Source organism: Callorhinus ursinus, unplaced genomic scaffold, assembly GCF_003265705.2.
Source record: "Callorhinus ursinus isolate GAN/ISIS: 27379988/994484 unplaced genomic scaffold, GSC_fseal_2.0 scaffold59, whole genome shotgun sequence".
Taxonomy (NCBI): Eukaryota; Metazoa; Chordata; class Mammalia; order Carnivora; family Otariidae; genus Callorhinus; species Callorhinus ursinus.
In genome coordinates this window covers 5,183,115-5,207,223 of record NW_027397121.1, presented here as the reverse complement: position 1 = coordinate 5,207,223, position 24,109 = coordinate 5,183,115, and the positions used below count along the sequence as shown (strand labels likewise).

Sequence of the window (24,109 nt, the reverse complement as noted above, 5' to 3'; positions counted from 1 at the left end):
TATGACGTGCCCAAAGAGAATAAAAGTACATACAGGATGCTTCTACTTAGGGCTTTTTTGGTAGAGAAAAAAAAAAAATACACAGAAAGGAACAACATTTTCTCTTGACTTAAAGTCTATGTAACTTGGAGGGGGGAGGTCCTCCAAACACCATGAAGTCAAACCAAATGAAATTACCCGAGCTTTGCTGCGCAATCCGAGTGTAACCACATCAAGTAAGCCGGGTCTGCTGCAAAACATCACTTAAACTGGAGCTCTGACTTATTGTTCTCTTACTGCCCTAGAGCAATTTTGTTTTGAAGAGCACAGAACACCCTGTTCTGAATGTGGCTGGCACATGAACTCGATGTGCTGACAGCAATTTGTACTCCGATTAAAATAGGGGGGAAAAGGAAAGAGAGTGTACTGCAGTAACAAAAACCGGAATGCAAGAACCCAAAAACTGTAGAATTTGTATTTTAGGAAGCAAAACTGAGAAGGAGGCTCCATAACCCTAGAAAAAGTGCCATAAATGCTCCAGCCTAAAGACGTTAGCTCTGTTAAGTGTCTGTTTTTCCCTTTTCTAATTATAGTAGCTGGTGTCTGATAGCTTTGCACTCATTCCCAAAACAATTACTGGGTCATGGGGATCTGAATGGGAATGTTGTAACGGCATTACTACTAGACAAGACCAGTCATTTGGCCAGAGAAAACCAGGTTTTGACAGGTTACTCCCACATGGCAAGGGTTTTTTTCTGCGGCCTAATTCATGCCAAATGAGTTTCTCTCTGACTGCCTAATAGAGCAGAATATCCAAGAGACAGCGGATTCTTAATGACCCCCTGAAAAGGCAAATCAGGAAACAGAGATGGATTTCTAAAATCAGGAGAGGCATATTAATCACCGATTAGAAGAGAAACTGTCCCCATCAAGCAGGGTGGTCAAATTTCCCCCAACCAGCCTCCTTCCTCCTCTGCAGCACTTCATACCGTGAGAGGTGACCAAATGCCACTGTGCAACTGCTGACAGAACTGAGGGGCAGACGCTGAGGGCGGGCATGCACCCTGGCTACTTGACTAGAATTCATGCAAATGGATGACAGATGATAGGTCTTAGTCTCAACAGGAAGCAAACGCACAGCAATAAATTCTACACCAACACAAGTCCGCATCACTCCTCTCTTTACACCTGGTGAGCACTTTAGTCAGACCTGGATTCCAGTCCCCTTCTGCCACTTACCAGCTGTGGCTTTGGGCAAGGTCATCTAAATGATCTGAAGCTCAGTCGCCTCATCCACAAAAGAGGGAGAACAATACTAGCTAACTAGTAGTTGCGGAGAGGATTAAATCAGGGCCCGAATGAAAGCTTTGAGCCCAGCACCCGGCATTCGTTCACTCTGTCAGGGTATCTACTATGTGAGGACACTGTGATATGTGTGGATACACAGAGATGAACTCAATGGAAGTTAGCTATGATTATCTGCCTGCAATCAGTGGTAAATTATACCAGATTAAACATGTTTTAGAACTCTGGTTCAAGAAACCACTTAGTGCTCCACAGAGAGCACTGTCGCAGTATGAATAAAACTCAGAGTAGGGAGGCAAAGGCAATGTCTTACCCTTCTTTTGTACATCACAGTGCCTAACACACAGTTCAAGGCCAGAAAGTAAATTTTATTTAACAATTAATTTGGGGTGCCTGGGTGGCTCAGTTGGTTAAACGACTGCCTTCGGCTCAGGTCATGATCCTGGAGTCCCGGGATCGAGTCCCACATCGGGCTCCCTGCTCAGCAGGGAGTCTGCTTCTCCCTCTGACCCTCTTCCCTCTCGTGCTATCTCTCATTCTCTTTCTCTCAAATAAATAAATAAAATCTTAAAAAAAAAAGTTAATTTGAAAACAGGGCATTAAGGAAAATGGTAGTAATTTTCACTCATTTATGGGAATTTTCCTTTTGAATATTAGTCAGTACTATTTTTAATAAATTCCAAGAGCTATTTAAATTTTTTACTGATATGGAGCTTCTGTCTTTTAATACTATTTTAAAATAAATGATGCATTGGCTGGATTTTTTTAAATAACAAAAAGGAGTATTTTCTACTAAGATTTTACTCTACTTGAAGACTTGAAGCTGCCTTTTTAGAAGGAGCTACATAAATTCAAGATATTTGAAAGAATAAAGAATAAAGGCCATTTTATTTTTTTTTTTAAAGATTTTATTTATTTATTTGATAGAGAGAGCGAGAGAGCACAAGCAGGGGGAACAGTAGAGGGAGAGGGAGAAGCAGGTTCCCCGCCAAGCAGGGAGCCCGATGCGGGGCTCGATCCCAGGACCCTGGGATCACGACCTGAGCCGAAGGCAGATGCTTAACCATCTGAGCCACCCAGGCGCCCCTAAAGGCCATTTTAGACCAAGTGCCACACTATATTACTTTGTGAAAACGTATAATAAAGTGGTTTCAAGAATTTGCTCTCTCTTACTAGACAAAATTTACCAGGACATTCACAAATAATTCAAAAGCATGTAAAAAACAAAACCAAAAAAACCTCATAGTTCTATCAGATCTCAACATGGGCATACCTGAAATCATTCCTTTATTTCCAATTTTTGGTACCATTTGGTTTTTGATATTTATTTACTGACAGAAAGAGAGAGAGAGAATGAGCATGTGAGGGAGGGGGGCTGGTGATGGAGAGGCAGAGGGAGAGGGGGAGAAGGAATCTCAAGCAGTCTCCATGCCCAGTGTGAGCCTGATGCAGGGCTCAGTCACATCACCATGAGATCATGACATGAGCCGAAATCAAGAGTAGGACACTTAATCGACTGAGCCACCCAGGCACCCCAAGAAAATCATTTTCGACAATTTTGCCTCCCCTCTCCATTTCCCATCTGCACCGCATTGTGTTAAAATGACCCAGAACCTAGTTCCAGATTGTTAAACTATTATTACTTTTAACATTATAGTTTTGCCGTATCTGGGATCTGTCAAGATAAATGCATCCAACTTCACTGACACATTATGGAAATTACTTTTTTGCTCACTAATGTTGCTTATGCCTTGAAGTCTTCACTTCTTGGCTTTATTTTTTGTGATATTTTAGTATATCCTACAGTATTTTTTTCAGAAAGAGCATGAGTCTGCATATTCCAAAAAGTTGATTTGGTTCTTTTACTTAAAGGTATGAACAGAGTATACAACTCCAGGTTCAAAATACTCATAGTCGCAATGCTCAGAGCATTGTCATGTAGTATTTAGTGTCATGAATAAGTCTGATGTCATTCTGATTCTCATTCCTTTGCATAGAGCTTGTTCCTCCGTGGAAAAGTTCAAAATTTTCTTTTAAGTTGTGGAATTAAGAAATTTCACCAGAATGTATCTAGGTGAAAAAGCACTCTTTACTGCTGTAGGCCCCTCTCAACTGGCCCTTTCAACTCCTAGGGCTCTTCTATCTTCTCTAGGAAATTTCTTCTATCACATGTTTGATTAGATTCAATTGGTCTATCTTTGATTTTTCAATCCTATCTTCTTTCTTCCACCTTTCATATCTTTGGGTTTTCTTGCTCTATGTTCTGAGAGATCCTAGACCACCTTTCTTTTATCACCAATTCAGAATTCTGGGACTGCCCATTTTGCCTTTCAACCCTTCCTCTGAGTTCCAATTTTGACAATAATTTTCTTAATTTCCAGAAACTTTATCTTCGTTTTCCTTTTTCAGAGAAGCTGGTTTTTTGACTTGTGAATTTAATGTCCTGTTAAGTATCTCTGAAGATAGTAATAAGTATTTTATTTTTTTAAAAAAGATTTTTAATTTATTTGAGAGAGAGTGTGTGTGCGTGTTTGCATGGGGGTGGGGGGAGGAGGAGCAGAGGGAGAGGGACAAACAGACCTCTGTGCTGAGTACTGAGCCCAACATGGGGCTTGATTCCAGGACCCTGAGATCATGGCCTAAGCTGAAATCAAGAGTTGGACGCTTAACTGACTGAGCCACCCAGGCGGCCCAGTAATAATAAATATTTTAAAAGTTCTCTTCTATTTCTTCTTAGTCTATCTTGGTACTTCTTTTTCTCATGGGTACTTGCTGATGTTTCTTTGTTATCTGGTCATATTATAAAGGAAGGATGCAGAAAGATCAAATGATTGTCGATAACTGGCAGTTTTTCTAAGTGATTAGATATATTTCCATGGTAGGCTTTTCCCCAAAGGGGTGGGCTGATTGTGGAAATCTATGGGTGGAGATTCCAGAAATATTTACCAAGCATTTACTATGAGCAGAGCACAATGTGCCCATGGAGGCTGGGGATACCTTTCCCCAGTGGTGATATATGAAAAAGTCTTACTTCAGGAGCAAAACACTTGAGTCTATTTACTAATGTGCAGAGCTATTTCACTTTTTTTCCCCTTCAAATCTGCTTTAAACGTTCAAAGATACTTTATGTCCTCATTCTCTAGTGCAAGTCCTAACACATGGAGTCTTCTGAGGCAGATCCCTATTTTATTTTAAGAAATCCAGCCTTACCGACTTTAGCCCGGGAGCAAAGACACAGCCAGACCCTAGAATAATTCTCAATCCTTGGTTGCAAATTAGAATCACCCAGGGAGTTTAAAAATGTGTGCCTAGAGTTCCAGCCTGTGACATTTAAGATTCTTATTTAACTGGTCTGGGCATCAGGATTTTAAAAGCTCCCCAGGTAATTCTAAATTCAGCCAAAGTTGAGTACTACTACTAAAGCTTACTGCCCCAGCTGTTCCATATTGTTTTAAAACAACCCTGATGATTGCCCCATAGCCTGCTTTGGCTCCCTTGTACCAGCTGACTGTGAGTTTAGAGTTCTGCCCAAGTTTGTTGAGAAGAATGGTATGTACCTCTGCAGAGATCTTCTCTACACCTGTTTTGAGTTGGGTTTCCTGAGTCTAGTTTCCATCAGTCCAATTTTATCTTCCAGATAAATTTATATATTCCAGAAATTCTTCATAATTTCTGATCCACTTCTTGTATTCTCCCTATTTTCCAACACGACTGTGGATTTTTTTTTTTTTTTTTAAGATTTTATTTATTTGACAGAGAGATAGAGAGCACAAGTAGGCAGAGCGCAGGCAGAGGGAAAGGGAGAAGCAGGCTCCCCCGTGGAGCAGGGAACCCAATGTGGGGCAGGGAACCCAATGTGGGGCTCGATCCCAGGACCCTAAGATCATGACCTGAGCTGAAGGCAGACGCTTAACCAAACGAGCAAAGTAGGCACCCCCGACTATGGATTTCTTACTCTTTTTTTAAGTCATTCTCTAAACCCCTTGCCCATGTCTTAAGAATTCAGGGGAATCTGGATAGGGAAGGGAGGTGAGAAGGAAGGGTATTCCAACAAACAATCCTGCAGATGGCTCTGCTGAAATGTTCATCTTTGAAAACACTGACGAATGTCTGCATTTTTTGCGTTTAAATGTGGTTGAAGGCACTGCGAGGCAAGAGAGCCACATACAGCCAGCATTTTGATGTGTCTAAGCACTGAAGTTAACAAATCAAAAAATGGGAAAGACAGGGGACTTGGGGAAGGAGGAGCAGTAGCTATTTAGAGCCTTATGTCAGTCAGATTAGATTTCTAAGAAAGCAAAGCTTAAAGGTAACAATGTAGCTACTGCTGGTAACTGAAGCATCAGTCATCATCCCAATGTCAATTAGACTACCTTAGAACACTGTGACTTTTTTTTAATGGAAAAAGAACAAACTTGAATAAAAATTACAAGATGGTCATCTTAAATGACCTAAGAAAAAGCACACTGGAACAGAATCTAAAAATTGATCAAATTATTAGGATCCTGACAGAGGGTGGCTCAGTCAGTTAAGCGTCTGCCTTCAGCTCAGGTCATGATCCCAGGGTCCTGGGATCCAGCCCTGAGTTGGGCTCCCAGCTCAGCGGTGCTTCGCCCTTTCCCTCTGCCCCCTTGCCCCCCCCAACCCCGGCTTGTGCTCTCTCTCACTCTCTTTCTCTAATAAATAAAATCTTTAAAAAAATTCTTTGAGGAAGAATAAATCCTGTCAACTAATGTAAGTTTTCTCCTCTTCCACATACAAAATAATTAAAAGGAAGCAAAAGATCACAATTCAGTAAAAGCCTTTGGTTTCAGTCCATCAATTTATTATTCAAAAACCAAACAAATATCTTGGAGAAACAGTATTTAGATACAATTAGTATTAAGAAGCTATAGAATTAACTTGAAGACTGTTAACAACAAAGACAAATTAATCATGGGTTCTAGGTCAACCCTGGTAGAGCCAAAAGGATTTGCTGATGACCTGGATGTAGGATATAAGATAAAGAGTCAAGGATTTCCTTCCTTAAATCTGTTTTCAGGAAGCAAATTATATAAGTGGAATACAGAAGGCAGAAAAAAGAAATTAAATGTCCTGTACTAGGCACCTTTCTACATTTAACCGTCACAACAACCTATTGTGTGGGTGTAAAAGATTATTATTCCTGTTTTACAGATGACAAATATGGATGCCCAAGGTAGTCAAGTAACTTGTCTAAAGTCATAAGAATATCAAGTAGTGATTCTAAGATTCAAAATCCAAGTCTATCACTTCCAAAGCCTGTGTGCCCCTCCCCTGACTACTCATTGTACCTTTACACAGAAGTGACAGGCACCCTGTAACTCCTGTGTCTCTAATGATATATTATACGATGGATCATCATTGTCTCCTATTCTCTTCCACTGCAGAACTGGCTTTAGTTCTGGGATTTCTTCCTGGCTTTGAATCTAAGTGTAAAGGTGATGCTATCAGAAAAGGCAAACTGGTAAAGACCAAGAGACTTCCAAAATAATAAGGTGATTGTGGTTTCGGACAGAGACCACTTTTAAGTCAACTCTCTGTCTTCCTCCCACACACGGTGAACTTGTTTCAAAAAGGGAAAGCAGGACATCTTACCCTTGATAAGTAAAAATACATTTTTATAAAACTGATTTGTTCCAGAAAAAAACAAAAAGGGCTTTTGGGAGAAAAAGTAAAAATAAACCATTTACTCTAAAATTTCCCAAGAAAGTACAATCCTAGCAAGATGAGAGACAAAAATCAGTCATTATCCTTTCGTAAGATATTTGGAAACAGGAAACGTAAAATGAGATAAAGAATTATTCAAATATTTTTAAAAATCCACTGATAGTATGTTAAGGGAAGGGGATATAAGAGAAAAAATACAGGTACCTGTTCATTTCTGCAGAAGAAATACAAGAAGTATAAGCCAGGAACTAATGTGACTGGTGACCGATGAAAGTAGGTAGGAAGGAAGGTGGAAATGGGAACACGTTAGTACAGATGGGGGGGGGGGGAACACTTCTGTGTATATCTTTTTGTATAGTTTGGAATCATGGTAATGTTTCATCCACCCCAAACACAAATAAATAGTTAACATCAACCAGTGTGTGTGGAACACAAACATAACAAATGAACGAACTGCATTATAAAGGAATAGCATAACTACACTGAAGGGAGTGAGGAAAAAGAACTAACCTAAGTTGGAAAGCAGTGTTTTCGATGTATGCTCTAAGGCTCATGACTAAAGGAACTATAAACAAATATTTCCTATATTTAGCAAGTTTGTTTTTCACAGGGTGTGGGTTAGCAATTCTAAAACTACTTTCTCTACAAACTACAATTAAGCAAATAAATATATTGTGGATAATGAGAGCGAGGTTTCTCACTGCTGGAGAAAGCAGTTTTAAATAAGCAAAGGGAGAAGGTAAGAATGAATCTGTGGTGTTGGACTGGAACTGGAAGTGTTAGTATGTACTCATAGTTTGTAATATATATACACAGACTAATAAAGAATACATATAGTTGTGTATATATGCATATTGAGGCACATATATTTCCTAGCTCTGTCTGCTTAAGAGGTTCTAGAAGCAATAACATTCCATAGTGTGAGTATACCTAGCACCCGGATCTTGCTTTCTAAATACCATTCTCTAATAAAACAAATCAGAGCTCCTTGGAGAAATGGCTGATTCCAGTTCCGGGGCAAGGAAGTTACAAAATGAGCCTAGAGCATCTTGTACCAAAAGTAAGGAAGTACTGGGGCGCCTGGGTGGCTCAGTTGGTTAAGTCTCCAACTGTTGGTTTCAGCTAGGGTCATGGTCTCAGGGTTGTGGGACTGAGCCCTGGGTTGGGCTCCGCATTCAGCATGGAGTCAGCTTGGGATTATCTCCCTCTGCCCCACCCCCTTGCTTGCTCTCTCTAAAATAAATAAAATCTTTTTTAAAAATAATTTTTGAAAAGACTTTATTTATTCACTTAGAGAGAGAACGAGTCAGGGGAGAGGTAGAAGCAGACTTCCCACTGAGCAGGAAGCCTGACATGGGGGGCTTAATCCTAGGACCCGGAGAGCATGACCTGAGCTGAAGGTAGACGCTTAACCATCTGAGGCGTCCAGGCGGCCCATAAGTAAAATCTTAAAAAAAAAAAAAAAAAGTAGGGAAGTGCTTAAAAACCAAAGGAGGTACGCTGAAAAGAACCTTCTAATGGCCAAACTTGGGACAATTTGAGCAACAAATAAGAATAGCAATGAGGGCGCCTGGGTGGCTCAGTCATTGAGCGTCTACCTTTGGCTCAGGTCATGATTCCAGGGTCCTGGGATCAAGCCCCACATCGGGCTCCCTGCTCAGTGGGAAACCTGTTTCTCCCTCTCCCACTCTCCCTGCTTGTGTTCCTTCTCTCGCTTTGTCTCTCTGTGTCAAATAAATAAATAAATTTAAAAAAAAACTTTTAAAAAAGAATAGCAATGAATAATAACCTACAGAATAAAATAAATTCCTATGAGTCCATACTATTATAAATAACTGAATAAATAGGGGAGGAGAGGCAGCTCTTCCTCATAGCAGAATTCCAATTAAATTGTAGAAGAACAATGGAAATAGAAAAATCACCATTAGGCAATACTACAGTAATAACTGCTGCATACAAAAATCATTCATGGAAAAAAAAAATCATTCATGGACACTAAAATCAGCATGTGAAGGTGTGATGTAAAAGATCTCTGCATGGTCTTCTAGTAGTTCTCTCCCAATGAGATACTTAGTAAGGCAAAAATAGGAACTTTACAAAGGAGAAACATGGCAGACCCCAACTTAACCAAGGGACCCAAGTTAATATCATCACTATCATGTACCTCCTGATAATGATGAACTGAGAAGGGCACATCACCACTTATGTGGTATTTTTCAAAAAATGTGTAACTTCAGTTTAATGAGACAAACCCAAATTGAAGTAAATTCTATAACCAGCCAGCTGTCTTCAAAAGTGTTAAAGTCATGAAAATCACAGAAAGACTGATCAACTGTCACAGACTGGAGAGACTATTAGAGGGACTAAATACAATGGTGGATCCTGAATCTGACCAAGGACCAGAAAAAGAACATCAGTGTGGGAACTGATGAAATTCACATAAAATCAGCAAAACAGTTAATAGTATTGCACCAAGGTTAATTTCCTGGCTTTGACAGAGGTACTGTGTTGAGGGAAGATGTGAACATTAGGGGAAGCTGGGTGAAGCATATAAGAGAATTCTCTGTACTAGTTTCACAGTTTGTAAGTTGAAAATTATTTTAAAACAGAAAGCTCCCACTGAAATACTAGATAATAAAGACTCCCACTGAAACTACTACTAAAAGCAAGATCTGATTTAATTTAGCCTGCCCCAAAGTTAACTCCGCAGTGGTGGCTTTGTGGCACTGTCTATAATTGGGAAAAAATCTTCCTTTTGTTTTGGTTGCCAAAAACCTCCAGTTTAAAAATACACATTATAAATTGCTGAATTTCAGGAGCTACTATATCATAGGGAAAAAAATATTTCTGTAAATGTTTGAAAATTTTCATAATAAAAAATTAAAATGTATGTTCTAGATAACCTTTTACGTACTTGCCAAAGATAATTTTCTATCATCCCTGTAACTTTCATAAACATTTAGAATTCTGTCATGGAATGTTCAGGGCTAGTAGGACCTTAGAAATCAATACATCTACCCCTGTGTCACTGGAAAGGAAGAAACTTAACACCCAGAGAGGCAACGGCTAGGTAGAGTCAGCTGAAGCCAGAATCCTCGTCCTCACTCCTGGTCTAGGTATTTCTCCAACATCTGAGTTCCTCTTCATTTATTCCAAAACTTACCATGAATGATAGCTACCTAAACACTTCAACTGCAATAGTACAGTAATACTATTTATAATTGTATCCAACTAAATGAATAACTCAATTTGAACTAATCTGCCAGACTCACAGAAATGAAACATGGGTCTCAAATAGTATATGCAACAGTAAAGATAAGAAAATCAACCATTCTAGTTTACGGTTCCAAATGAGCTCTTCACTTTAAATAGGCCTTTTATCAGAATTCATATTGCCATTCTTGTTTGGTGCTTTGATTGTTTTCTTAGTGGAAGTACTTTTCCATGTTTTTCTCACAACTCTCTTTTTTAAAGTACTTCAGCTCAGTGAGTGGCATCTTTCAAACATCTATCCACGCAGAGAGCATCTACCGAACACCAAATGTGTGTAAGGCACTGTAGGTGATGCTGGAAACAAAAAGATGAAGAAAGATTCTGGTCCTCAAGTTGTATACCAGGGGAAGGGGCAAACACTGATTATAGTATAGGGTACATGATGACAAACAGGGTACATGATGGTATACAGAATGTGCTCTGGGAGGGAGGAGGAGTGATCAGGTATCTCAGTCCTCAGTAGTATCCTTACTCCCAACTTAGCAAACGAAAAAATGGAAGAGCTTTAAGTCATTCAATAAATGGCAAAGCAGAACTTGAACCCCGATCTCCTAGAAGAGAATGAACACTATTATCCAATTTTGATCTAACTAAAATGAACTTTTTCTTCTTGAGGAAAGCCAGCGAAATGGGTTTGATAGCTCTGAAGTGCACTGCAATCTAACTGCTCTGTTTAGTTAACTCCGTAACCTTGGGCAATTTATGTAACTTCCCTGAACTCACTTTTCTCACCTGGGGATAATAAATCTTATCTTGTAAGGTTATTGTCAGAAATAAATGAATAAATATGTAAGGCAGCTAACATAGTTGCTGGCACACAAAGGAGTCCATAGACTTGGACTTGATGGATGGGATTACCTTTTATTCACTTTCTGGGTCTACAGAAGCTGGCACAGTACCTGGCATGGACATGTTGGATGAATATTTACCAAAAAAAGTCACTATTAAATAAATGTTGAGTTTAAAACTATTCTTGGGCTTGGGGGCGCCTGGGTGGCTCAGCTGGTTAAGCGTATGCCTTCGGCTCAGGTCATGATCCCAGGGTCCTGGGATCGAGCCCCGCATCGGGCTCCCTGCTCAGCGGGGAGTCTGCTTCTCCCTCTCCCACTCCCCCTGCTTGTGTTCCCTCTCTTGCTGTGTCTCTCTCTGCCAAATAAGTAAAATCTTAAAAAATAATAATAATAATAATAATAAACCCTAAAACCATTCTTGGGCTATATGCAATTGTTTATTACTATAAACAGATTTTTAGAAAGAAATCTCCATTTTATCCCCATAAATAGAACCCAACTTTTAAGGACTAAGTATTGCTGTCACAGCAATACTTACTTTCAACTGTTGCTCCTTCGTTTGGGTTTGAATATCCTTCTCCTTTCTGTTTGATTCTTCGGATAATGCCTCCATCTTCAAATAAATCCTCTCCTTTGAAATCAAGCAGCTCAATCTAGAAAGGAAAAAAGGATTTGGCTGAGAAAAGACCAAACAGAGCCAACTTAATATACTTAAAGACAAGGGCAACCAATTTTCCTTTCATTCTACAAAATAAAACTCTTTTATATTTATCTATGCATCTCAGTTATTGGGAGAGTAGGAAAAAAGGAAGACTGCACTTTCAATAGCTGGAAAGAGCCTTCACGTAGCGATAATGTCTAGGACCGCATCCTGTGGGGTTGCAGCGCAAAGACAGACAGGAAATACTAGGAAACCTGCCTTGTGGGCACAAAGCCAGAGCTACAAGGTGCTGGCCCAGAACTGTTTTGTCTGACTCTAAAGGCCACCACCTTTCCACCCCAGATTCATGGAATTCCCTTTTTAAATGTAAAAATAAATCTTATGAATCAGGCCTAAGACCAAGTAAAGGTGTTTTTTACCTAGTTATGATGTTTCAGGCATTTCCTCCCTTAATTTTTTTTAAAATTAGATTTGGACAAATATATGTAATTCAACACAGGATGAATAACATTATCACCACTTACTGCTTCTAATGAAGAAGTGAGATCTGTGACAAATAGTAAACCTGTTTAATATGAAAATATCTTATAGTTTGGTTTAGGTACATTTCAACACTTACCTCCCACATTTCCAACCTCTCTTCTGGTCAATTTTGAGTATGTTATACTCACCCCACTGACCAGAATCTTTATTTCTTAAGCCTGGTGTCTTTTGTTTATTTGGATATGACCTTTCTGTGCCAGAAACACGTTTCTAAGAAAGCACTGGCACACACCCCTTGGGTTTGTGGGAAACAATTCAAGAAGCCAAGCTCCAAAATAAATAAGTTGGATCTGATTCTCAATAGCAAGCCTAGCTCCCTGTTCCACTGCCTGTTTGTTGCTTCAGAGCCAGCACTATAGTAGAACAGATGCTAACAAGGCAACATCACACACAAACTTACTTCAAAAAAGAGAGTTGCATTTGAGGGAATTTTGGGGAGACTGCCTGCTGAGCCATATGCATATTCTGGTTTGCAGAGTAAATGGCAGATCTCTCCTTTCTTCATGGTAGCCACCCCAATGTCCCATGCCTTGATGACTTGGCCTAAAAGAAAGAAAAATGTGGTTGAAACCTATAGGCCATATTTAAAGATACTGAACTCTCATAAAACACAAGTTCAAACAAATTTCCTATTCTTTTTACATTACACACTCAATAAGTAGTGGCTACAAAAGAAGCTGGTAAAAGCTACCCACTAAGAAATAAATTGTGATTTTTGAGGGTGATCAGAGTAGATTCCCTGCTGAGAAGGATGAAAGTAGATACTACTAATTGCTCAAAGATTGAATCTTTGAAATGTAGCTGGGTTGCAGTTGTTGCTTAATTTATAATTTCAACTATGAAAATAGGGCATTTTTCTAGGTATAGATGGAACAAAAATAGTATGGAATAAAATGGAATTTGTCCTAAGGAAGCTTATAATTTAGTTGGGTAGACAAAAACAACAAACAGCTGGAAAAGTATAAATTGCATAAAAGGGTCCATGAAAGATGTCTTCTCAAAATTTAGAAAAAAGAAAAGTTTTGTTTTGCTTTTTTAAACAAAATGATTATGTGTTCTTTTGTCAAATCACAAGAATTACTGAACTCAGAACTTTTTTCCTACTTCCGGGAAACTAAAAGTTGAGTTTACTCCTCAACTGTAGAACTGCATTAGCTTATGTAATTGGGCTTTTTTTTCTGTTTTATTTGACAAAGAGAGAGCGAGCACAGGCAGAGAGAGCGGAAGGCAGGGGGAGAGGGAGAAGCAGGCTCCATCCCAGGCCCCTGAGATCATGACGTGAGCTGAAGGCAGATGTTTAACTGACTGAGCCACCCAGGCGCCCCTAGCCTATATAATTGTACTTATGTATTACAACAAGCAGTCTCAAATCCTTTGGGAAACAATGAAAAATGTAGGTGATCTAAAGGGATAAAATACAAAAATGAGGTACAATGTCAATCAAAAACTTAAGGACTGACAGCAAATTCAGGTAAATAATGAATCTCAGTGGGAGTGAGTTTTAAAAAAAGCTATTTTCCTGAACTGAGAGTGGATGATAGGATATTAGAATAAGGGGAACTCTATACTGAAGTAGGTAAGTAGAGATGGATTAAGCATTCGTGACTTATGACTACAGCGTGTCTTCATTAAGTATTATAATTTTTCAAAAGGTCAGATACTTATTTTAGTTAAAAATTTGTAAGTTATATATGCCTATTATTTAAGCACACACGAGAGAAAGATATGAAGTGAAAGGGTATCCATTCCCTCCTTTTAAGAAGCCACTGTTGTTCCTTTTATATCCTTCCGGTGTGTGCTGTCACTTTTAAAAAAATTTAAGACACAAATGACAGCATATTTTACATTCAATTCGGCTTTTCATTTAATATATATCTTGGGGCACCGGTGTGGCTCAGTCAGTTGGGTGGCCAACTCTTGGTTTTGGCTCAGGTCATGATCTCAGAGTTGTGAGATGGAGCTCTGAGTCGAGCTCCACACTGGGCATGGAGCCTGCTTGGGATTCTCTCTCTGCCCCTCCCAAAATAATATATATCTTGATCTTTCTCCATCAGTAGAAAGGAGGATATGCATTTTAGAGGTTAAAAGTGCAACCTGTTTTAACCTCAAACTATCTGGATTCAAATACCAGGTCTGACCCTTACAAGTGATGCACAAATTATTTAACCACTGTGCCTCAGTTTCTCATCTGCAAAATATAGATAATAATAGTGCCTGCCATACAGTTGTTATAAGAATTATTAGATAAAATATGTCAAATGCATAGCATGGTGCCTGGCTTAATAAAGAACAGCAATCATTATCAGGGTGCTCAGTCAGTAGAGCATGTGACTCCTGATCTCGGGGTTGTGAGTTCAAGCCCCATGTTGGGTGTAGAGCCTACTTATAAAAATAATAATAAAAGGACATCATCATCATCATAAATACAAACAGGTCTCCCTCATTCTAAATGGCAGCATAATATTCTAGTCACTCTCCTATTGAGAAACATATTAACAACAGTATTTTAAATAAGGATATTTGTCCATATATGACTGTCTACTTTGTGCAACTATATTTGGAGGGTAAATTCCTAGAAATGCAAAGGTGATGTGCATTTTCAATTTGATAGACATATTGCCCAAATGCTATAACATATTGCCCAAATGCTTCCAAAATGGCTATTAACAATTTATATGTTCACACATGGTTCTACTGTGAAAACAGTCCAGAATCATCAGGCAAAATGTAAAGTCTGCTACTGATAGGTTGGCTTTCCTGTCACTGATTCTCTTCAAAGACTGCTAGGTTTTAGAGGGGGCCCTCAAGAACATTTTTTTTTTTTTTTTTACTATTGACTCTGATACTTTAAGACATACTCCTTCAGGAAATCTTCATATTGTGGGGGTTACTACCGTACATTTGTTCAAAGCATTTAGCCTTCCCCCTGATTAAAAAAACATACAAAACAAACAAACAAAAATAATAATATATATTCATCATAGAACACCTGGAAAATATAGAAAAGCATAGAGAACAAAATTTAAAACCTCTGAAATCCTAGCATCTGGGGTAAACTGTCAATTTCCTGGTTCATTTCCTTCCAAATTATGTATGTATGCTTTGTTTGCACTTAAAATTTTTACATATTCATTCTTAAAATTCTGGTCGTAGTTTATTTGGTTTTGTGATTTGCTCTTTACATTTCATACTATATGAGCATTTTTCTTGTTAAAAGACTATCTGAAAAATTACTTTTGATAACTATATACTATTTTACCTTTTGATTATAATTTCATCATTTCCATTAATAAACACTTAGGTTCTTTCTCCTTTTTTTACTATTATAAAGTTTTAATGAACAATTTTGCACCTAAATCTTCATTCATGTAGTTTTTTTTTTTTTTTTTTGCATAGTAAAAGCCTGTTACCTGACAATCAGAACTATAGTTGGTAGGTTAATTTAAAATGTTGCTTCGAGGGGCGCCTGGGTGGCTCAGTTGGTTGGGCGACTGCCTTCAGCTCAGGTCATGATCCTGGAGTCCCTGGATCGAGTCCCACATCAGGCTCCCTGCTCGGCAGGGAGTCTGCTTCTCCCTCTGACCCTCCCCCCTCTCATGTGCTCTCTCTCTCTCATTCTCTCTCTCTCTCAAATAAAATCTTAAAAAAAATAATAAAATAAAATGTTCCTTCGTGGGGCGCCTGGGTGGCTCAGTTGGTTAAGCGACTGCCTTCGGCTCAGGTCATGATCCTGGAGTCCCGGGATCGAGTCCCACATCGGGCTCCCTGCTCAGCGGGGAGTCTGCCTCTCCCTCTGACCCTCTTCCCTCTCGTGCTCTTTCTCATTCTCTCTCTCAAATAAATAAATAAAATCTTTAAAAAAAAATGTTCCTTTGAGTGAGGAATCAAAAAAAGAACACATACATACCTCAAACATTTTTTTACCTTAAAACATATCAAAGTATATTAATTCACTAATCTTTGTTACAAGTCCAACTCCTTGTCTGTGAATGTGGCTCTGGTGGTAAAGAGTTCCACATCATCTTTACTGTATACATCACACTTACAATATATCATTTCAATTTGCAATGTGGGTTTAACTTCTGAGAACCAGAAGATACTTGTAAAGCAATCAGTACAAAGAACCCTTCTGATAAAAATGTGTTCTGAATGGCCTACTTGTTTTTGCCTTTTACCCACCCCTAATTCAACAGCAATTCAAAAAATGTTTTTAGCAATTCACCTTAGTCTTTCCAAAAATGTTCAAGTTTTCATTGAAATAATCCCTCTTTCATTAACTAATACAAGTGTTTTATATATGATCCAATTAAATTCTATAATTACCAAAAGCACAATGGATATAAACAGGTTTCAACTGATTCTTACTAAGAGGAAGAAAAAAGCAGCCCCTAACATCTGGAAACTGCTTGACACTGACAGCTAGGCCTTAATGATGTCTGAACAGGCTTGGGGAAAGCTAGGCCATGCTATTCTCCTGTTGGACATAAACAATCTCACAAAACATCAACATCAGACAAGGTCACTCTGAGACCATGAAAAAGTGAGACAAAACAAAAACACTTCAAAATTTTGTCTGGACAAAAAATAAGGTCATTGTGCAACCTACAAAATACCAAACATCCCCCTCTCCTGGCTGACAGGAGTGACTGCTGCTTCTCCAGCAGGTGTAGCTTCAGTCTCTGTCTATTCAGCCTGCCTCCTAGATAAGATTAAGATATCCAAAGAATCAGCCCACATCCTAACAATATCCCATCCAGAGCAAAGACCCTCTTCCTTATATAAGCCCAAATCCTATAATAAATCCTTTTTAACACTCCTACTGAAAGCAGAGTGTAGGACCACATCACAGAATAGGAAAACAGCAGTATCACTCAACATATTTGCAAACAGAATGAAGAGCATAATTAGTCTGGAGTTGGTTAAGCAAGCTTCTACCATACTTCCTTAGGTTCAATTCCCAGAAGCAGAATTATGGGGTCAAAGCATAAACATTTTAAGATTCTTAATCTTTAGGATCTTTTGATCTTTAGGATCATAACTATAGGTATGATACACCAAGAATACAGAATTTGTTCTTACACTTGATCTGGACTTCAATTTTATTAGCTCAAACACAATTTATCAATTTCAGGAGTCCTATTTCATTTCTAACAATATCTGAGGTAAAAATATATATTTAAACAAATGTACAATGTAGCTATCCCTAAGTTTAAATGCTTTCTATATATACCTAACTATAGGTAATTGGAAGTTTAAAAGTATACAAAAAGCCCAGTATAAAAGCAATGAACTGTACTTTTTTCTTCCTTCTGCCAAGTGTAATCAAAGAATACATTTTAAAATACAAAATTTTGGGTGCCTGGGTGGCCAGATGGTTAAGTGTCTGCCTTTGGCTCAGGTCATGATCCCAGGGTTCTGGGACCAAGTCCTTCCTGCCTCAGGCTCCCTGCTCAGTGGGGAGCCTGCTTCTCCCTCTGCCTCTGCCTCTCTGTGTCTCTCATGAATAAATAAAATCTTTAAAAAAATAAAAATAAAATACAAAATTTTGGGGCGCCTGGATGGGTCAAGTAAGTTAAGTGTCCGACTTTTGATTTCAGCTCAGGTCATGATCTCAGGGTCCTGGGATCGAGCCCCGCATCAGGCTCCCTGCTCAGTGGGAAGCCTGCTTCTCCCTCTCCCACTCCCCCTGCCTGTGCTTGTGCTCTGTCAAAAAAATAAATAACATCTTAAAAAAAAAGCATAAAACTTCATAGGTTCAATGTAGGTTCATCAATTTTAACAAGTGTAGCACTCTGGTGGGGTATGTTAAGAGGGGAGGGGAGGATATGCATGTGTGAGGATGGGGCATATATGGGAACTCTGTACCTTCTGCTCAATTTTACTGTGAACCTAAAAGTGCTCTAAAAATAAAGTCTATTAAAAAATCATATTAACACATTTTAATGGAAGCAACCCAAGTGTCCACTGATAGATGAATGCATAAAGATGTAGATAAAGATATATACACATATACACAATGGAATATTACTCAGTTACAAAAAAGAATGAAATCTTGCCATTTGAGACAACATGGATGGATCTAGACGGTATAATGCTAAGTGAAATAAGTCCATCAGCAGGGCACAGGGGTGGCTCAGTCGGTTAAGTGTCCGACTCTTGATTTTGGCTCAGGTCATGATCTCAGGGTTGTGGGGTCAAGCGCCGTGTTGGGCTCTGCACTGGGTGTGGAGCCTGCTTAAGATTCTCTCCTCTCCCTGCCCCATCCCCCTCTCTCCGCCTCTCTAAAAAAAGAAGTCAGTCAAAGACAAACACCGTATGATTTCACTCCTATGTGGAATTTAATAAAACAAATAAAAAGACAGACAATAAAAACAAAACAAAACAAAACATCAAAACCAGACTCTTGAATATAGAGAACAAACTGGTAGTTACCAGAAGGAAGGTGGGTGGGGGCATGGGTGGAACAGGTGAGGGGACTAAGAGCACACTTACCATGATGAGCACTGGACGTACGGAACTGTTCAATCACTACACTGTACACCTGACACTAATGTAACACTGTATGTTAATTATACTGGAATTCAAATAAATAGATTTATAAAATAAAGAAACAATTTAAAAATCATATAACACATTTTAAAATATAACACTTTAATTTAATCATGGAATACTTCCATCCACAATAAAAACACAAAACAATGTTAGAACATTCTAACTTTTTTATTGATTTAAAACATTTTAAAAATTGCGGTAAAATACCTACAAAATTTACCACCACAACCATTTTTAAGTGTGCAAATCAGTACTGTTAAGTATATTCACATTGTTGTACAACCAGTCTCTACAACTTTTTCATCTTGCAACGCTAAAACTCTATCCATTAAACAACTTCCCATTTCCTCCTGCCCCAAGCCCCTGCAAGACTTTTATTCTATTATTTCTGTGAATTTGATTACTCCAGATTCATCTAGATGTAAGTGGAATCATATAGTATTGTCTTTTTCCCCCCAGATTTTATTTTTAAGCAATCTCTACACCCAACGTGGGACTCGAATTTACAACCCTGAGATCAAGAGTCACATGTTCTACCAACTGAGCCAGGAAGACTCCCCATATAGTATTTGCTTTTTCATGACTGGCTTTTTTCACTTGGTGTCCTCAAATTTCTTTCTTTTTTTTTTATTTAAAGATTTTATTTATTTATTTGACACAGAGAGAGAGAGAGCGAGAGAGCACAAGCAAGGGGAGTGGCAGAGGGAGAGGCAGGCCCTGCTGAGCAGCCCAATAAGGGGCTCAATCCCAGAACCCTGGGATCATGAGCTGAGCTGAAGGCAGCCGCTCAACTGACTGAGCCACCCAGGTGCCCCTGTGTCCTCAAGTTTCATCAGTGTTGTCACATGTATCAGAGTTCCCTCCTTTTTAAGGCTGAATAATATTCCTCTGTGAGTGCGAGAGAGAGAGAGAGAGAGAGAGAGAGAGAGAGAGAGAGAGAGAGAGAGAGTGTGTGTGTGTGTGTGTGTGTGTGTGTGTGTGAGAGAGAGAGAGAGAGAGAGACAAATTATCCATCATCTAGACATAAGCTCTTGGGCTGCTTCCATCTTTTGGCTATAATGAATAATGCTGCTACAAACATGAGAATGGAAGTCTCTCTTTTTTTTTTCTAAGATTTTATTATTTATTTGTGAGCTAGAAAGAGCACAAGCAGGGGGAGGAGCAGAGGCAGAGGGAGAAGCAGGCTCCCCACTGAGCAGGGAGCCCGATGCGGGGCTTGATCCCAGGACCCTGGGAGCACGACCTGAGCTGAAGGCAGACACTTAACCGACTGAGCCACCCAGGTGCCCGCACTGCAGTTTTTACTTACATTTCCCTAATGACTGGTGACGTTAAGCATCTTTTCATACATTAGTAGGCCATTTATATATCTTTGGGAAAATGTCTAAGTTCTTTGCCCATTTTCTAACAGTTTATTTGGGGTTTTTCCACTGTTGTTGAATTGCAAGAGTTCATTATGTATTCTGGATATTAACCCCTTGTCAGATATGTGACACTCTTCTATCCCTTAAGTTGCTTCTTCACTCTGTTATTATATCCTTTGAAGCAGTTTTTAATTTTGATGTCCAATTTATGTATTTTTTTGTTGCCTGTTGCTTTTGGTGTCACATCCAAAAAATCATTGCCAAATACAATCTCATGAAGCTTTTCCTCTAAGTTTTCTTCTAAAAAAATATAATTTTTGGTCTTGTATTAGGTCTTTGATCCATTTTTTAGTTCATTTGTGTATATGGTGTAAAAGTTACAACTTTTCTCTTTTGCATTTGAATATCAAGCCTTCCCAACATCATTTATTTAAAAGACTGTCCTTTATTGATTGGTTCATGTAAGTTTTAAATGTATGCATGCGTTTGAAATATGAGCATACTTAAAATACTACAGGATGAAAGAAAAACACTTCTTCATATGGGAATAGAAAAGGAGGACAAAAAAGATAAAATGTGTTCATTGTAAAAAGGTTTCCTTTCGAAACATAAAAGTATAAGCCTTTCCTTTCAAAACACTTAAGTATAAGACTAGTCACTAATTTGAAAGGTTTCCTTTCAAAACACTTAAGTATAAGGCTAGTCACTAATAAGTTTCAGATAATTAAAAACGCCTCTGATTCATTCCTGCTTTACCTTCATTGAAGGATTTCCAGGACTTAGTAGCAATGTCTGCTCACTATTTTAACTGTGTATATTTTGCTAATATTTTCTATTAAAAAAAGAAAATGCCATATCATTATAATATTGAGAACATTTTCCTTTTTTCATACTAGATAAAGCAACTTAGTCTTCCTATTTTTTCCTCTTATGAATTGTTTTAGCCTTATTTTAAAATGTCTTATAAAAGGGCTCTGATAATCATCTCTACTTCCTACCAAAAGTATCCAATTATGAATTGAATTAATTTACATTTTAAGATTCTTTTAAAGTGTTCATGTCTTGTTATATTCATTTTTGCCATTTCTCTAATTACTAAGAAAACTGATCCCAGGATGATATCTCTCCATTCTCATGGCTTTATATTTTTAAAAATAGAGAGAGAAAATGGATATGGTAGCATAATCTGTCCTGGGATAGACTCATTAAGACTAATATCAACTCTGCCAGGTTAAGCTGTTAGATACCTGAAGGCAGGAGTCATGTCTTGATTATTTTCTATTTCCCAAAGAACTGTAACACCATATTATACTCAATAAAGGAACAGAGTCCATGCTATAATTCTAATTTAAATGGAGTCAGAAATTTATTAGCTTCCCACAGTTTACTCTTACCCTGCTTAAATCAGCTTCTCCCTAATATATACTCAGCAATGGAAATCAAAAGCATTCCTCTTCCTCTATTGGAAAGTACCAGGTAAAGCCAAAAAAAGTACTTTCTCAAAGTTTGCTATCTTTCTGGCTCACACTTTTGGAGAGGGTTAGGAAAATTAAATATTTTGGCCTAAAAGCCTTCCTTCCAAATCCTGAATCTTCTAAACTGACGTAAACAACAACAAAACAGATCTTAAGAACGTATTTAAGCAGGAGCAAGAGTAACAATAGAAATTTAAAAGGAGCACATGGCTAAACCACACACAACCCACAGGAAGTTTGCACAGGTACCCATTACTAGTAGTACTTTACTAGTTGTAAAATGACAAGGCTTAAACTGCATGGAAAAAAACCACAATTAAAAAAAAAAAACCTTTCAAAATAGGAATTCAGCCCATAATATCAAGCATGTACTAGCAAAAATTTTGCTTTTGATAAATCTCATTAACTCTATCATTCCTGTAAGAAAAGTGTCTGGTGTACAGCAGGCACTCAGGAAATTCTGCTGGACCAGGACCTACTTTGTTTTTGTACCTGGTTTGAGGTAGTTTTAAACCTTAAGATCTAATATAACTTGAAAGAGATTGCTTGGGTTTGAATCGTGGCCCTACCACTTTATTGTATAACTTTGGGTTAATTGCTCCATCTCCCTGACCATGGTTTCCTCATATGTAAACAACAACAACAAAAGAACCAGAACCAAATGAAAACAAAAATGGCTAATTATGGTAGGCACCTAAACGATAAAAAAAAATTAGCAAAGTGGATTTCATCAAAATTAAAAACTTTTCTTCCTACAAAGGGCAATTAAAATGAAAAGGCAAGCCAAACACTGTGAGAACACACTTGCAATATTCTGATAAAGTGCTTGTTGTTTTGAACACAATTCAATAAAAAGACAGGCAACTGATTTTTTTAAACTGTCAAAAATAACAGATACTTCACAAAATATACAAATGCCCACTAAGCAGAGGAAAAGATACCCTCAATATCACTAGTGAAATGCAAATGATGACCAAAATGAGATACCATTTCACGGCCATTAGAATGGCTACAGTTAAAAAGACTGACTACACTAAGAGCTGGCAAGGATACGAAAAACTTAAACTGTCATGCAGTGCTGGTGCAAATGCAAAATGGTATGGCAACATTTTATAAACATATACTTACTATATGACCAGTAAGTCCACTCTTGGGCATTTACCCAAAATACATGAAGACATACACCCTCACAAAAACATGAATGTGAATGTTCATAAAAACAATGTTCATAATAGCCCCAAACTCCAATGTCCAATTTTTTTTTTAAGATTTTATTTGTCAGAGAGAGAGAGAGAGAGAGAGAGAGAGAGAGAAAGCGCACAAGGAGAGAGAGTGGCAGGCAGAGGGACAAAGAAGCAGGCTCCCCGCTGAGCAAGGAGCCCAATGAGGGCCTCCATCCCAGGACCCTGGGATCATGACCTGAGCCAAAGGCAGATGCTTAACCAACAGGCAGGCATCCCTCCAGTATCCAATTTCTGAATGGGTGAACAAATTTCCATACTGTGGAATACTACTTGGCAATTCAACATTCATGAATCTCAAAATCATTATGGTAAGTGAAACAGATAAAGTACCAAAAATGACATGATTCCATTTATATCAAATTCTAGAAAAGGCAGAAGTAGAGTAACAGAAACCAGATTGGTGACTGCATGGGGCCCAGAGTCTGGGAAGGACAGAGACTGCAAAAGGACATGAGAAAACTTCTCAGGATGAGGAAACTGGTCTACATTTTGATTGCGGTGGCAGTTATACAACTATTACCAAAATTCATCAAGTTGTACCTTTCTTAAAAAGGTAAATTTTATATAGGCAAATACGACCTCAAAAAAAACTCAACTCTCAGAACAAACATTAATATGATTGTCACCTAACCAATACTAAATAGATTGTACAAAGAATCTAAAAAATAATAATAGGATTGGTGTGAGGATTAAATGAGAAAATGCACATAAGGCCCTTAGCCTGCCATTGCAAGCACTTAAAAAGTATTAGCTATTAGTCTTTCAACATATATTTTCTCCCTCTTACTCTGATATGCTAATGACTAACTAAATTAACAACTGGTTTTACTAGTGATCATGGGTCATCATGCAGGAAAGAAGATCATATTAATGTTACAGACAGACTGCTGATATTACTTCATTACAGTTTAATCTCAATAGTAAGAGGGAAGTATAAGTATGTGAAGAATCCAAAATGACTGGTTTCTTTGTTTCTCTTCTCAAATCTGGGGGAAGAATGTAACAGGAGTTTTACCTTCATAATTCCCAGCCATGTCTGTCACATACCAAGAACACCAAAAACAACTTCATTGAAGCAGCCCTCTCTAAGAAATCACTAGACCTTGATAAGGGCAGGTGGGGGAGGGGCAGAGCCTTAGAGTGCTTGGATTTACTTTGAAGAACTAAAAGAAATAATTCTTTCATCCCCCAAATCTATCCCTTCCCAATTTTAGTGATAATATATTTGTTGGAG

The 24,109-nt window shown here is 38.3% G+C and overlaps 1 protein-coding gene across 13 annotated transcripts in view; it reads right to left on the bottom strand.

The window, feature by feature from the left end:
• Positions 1-24,109, bottom strand: part of FKBP5 (FKBP prolyl isomerase 5) — a 131,048-nt gene that overhangs the window by 25,479 nt on the left and 81,460 nt on the right. For all 13 annotated transcript variants that reach the window (XM_073884872.1, XM_073884873.1, XM_025862243.2 and 10 more), the window contains 2 exons: positions 12,641-12,783; positions 11,575-11,689 (listed from right to left, as the gene is read on the bottom strand). In XM_073884872.1, the coding sequence (XP_073740973.1) occupies positions 11,575-11,689; positions 12,641-12,783 (258 nt within the window). The remainder of the gene's footprint in view (positions 1-11,574; positions 11,690-12,640; positions 12,784-24,109) is intronic.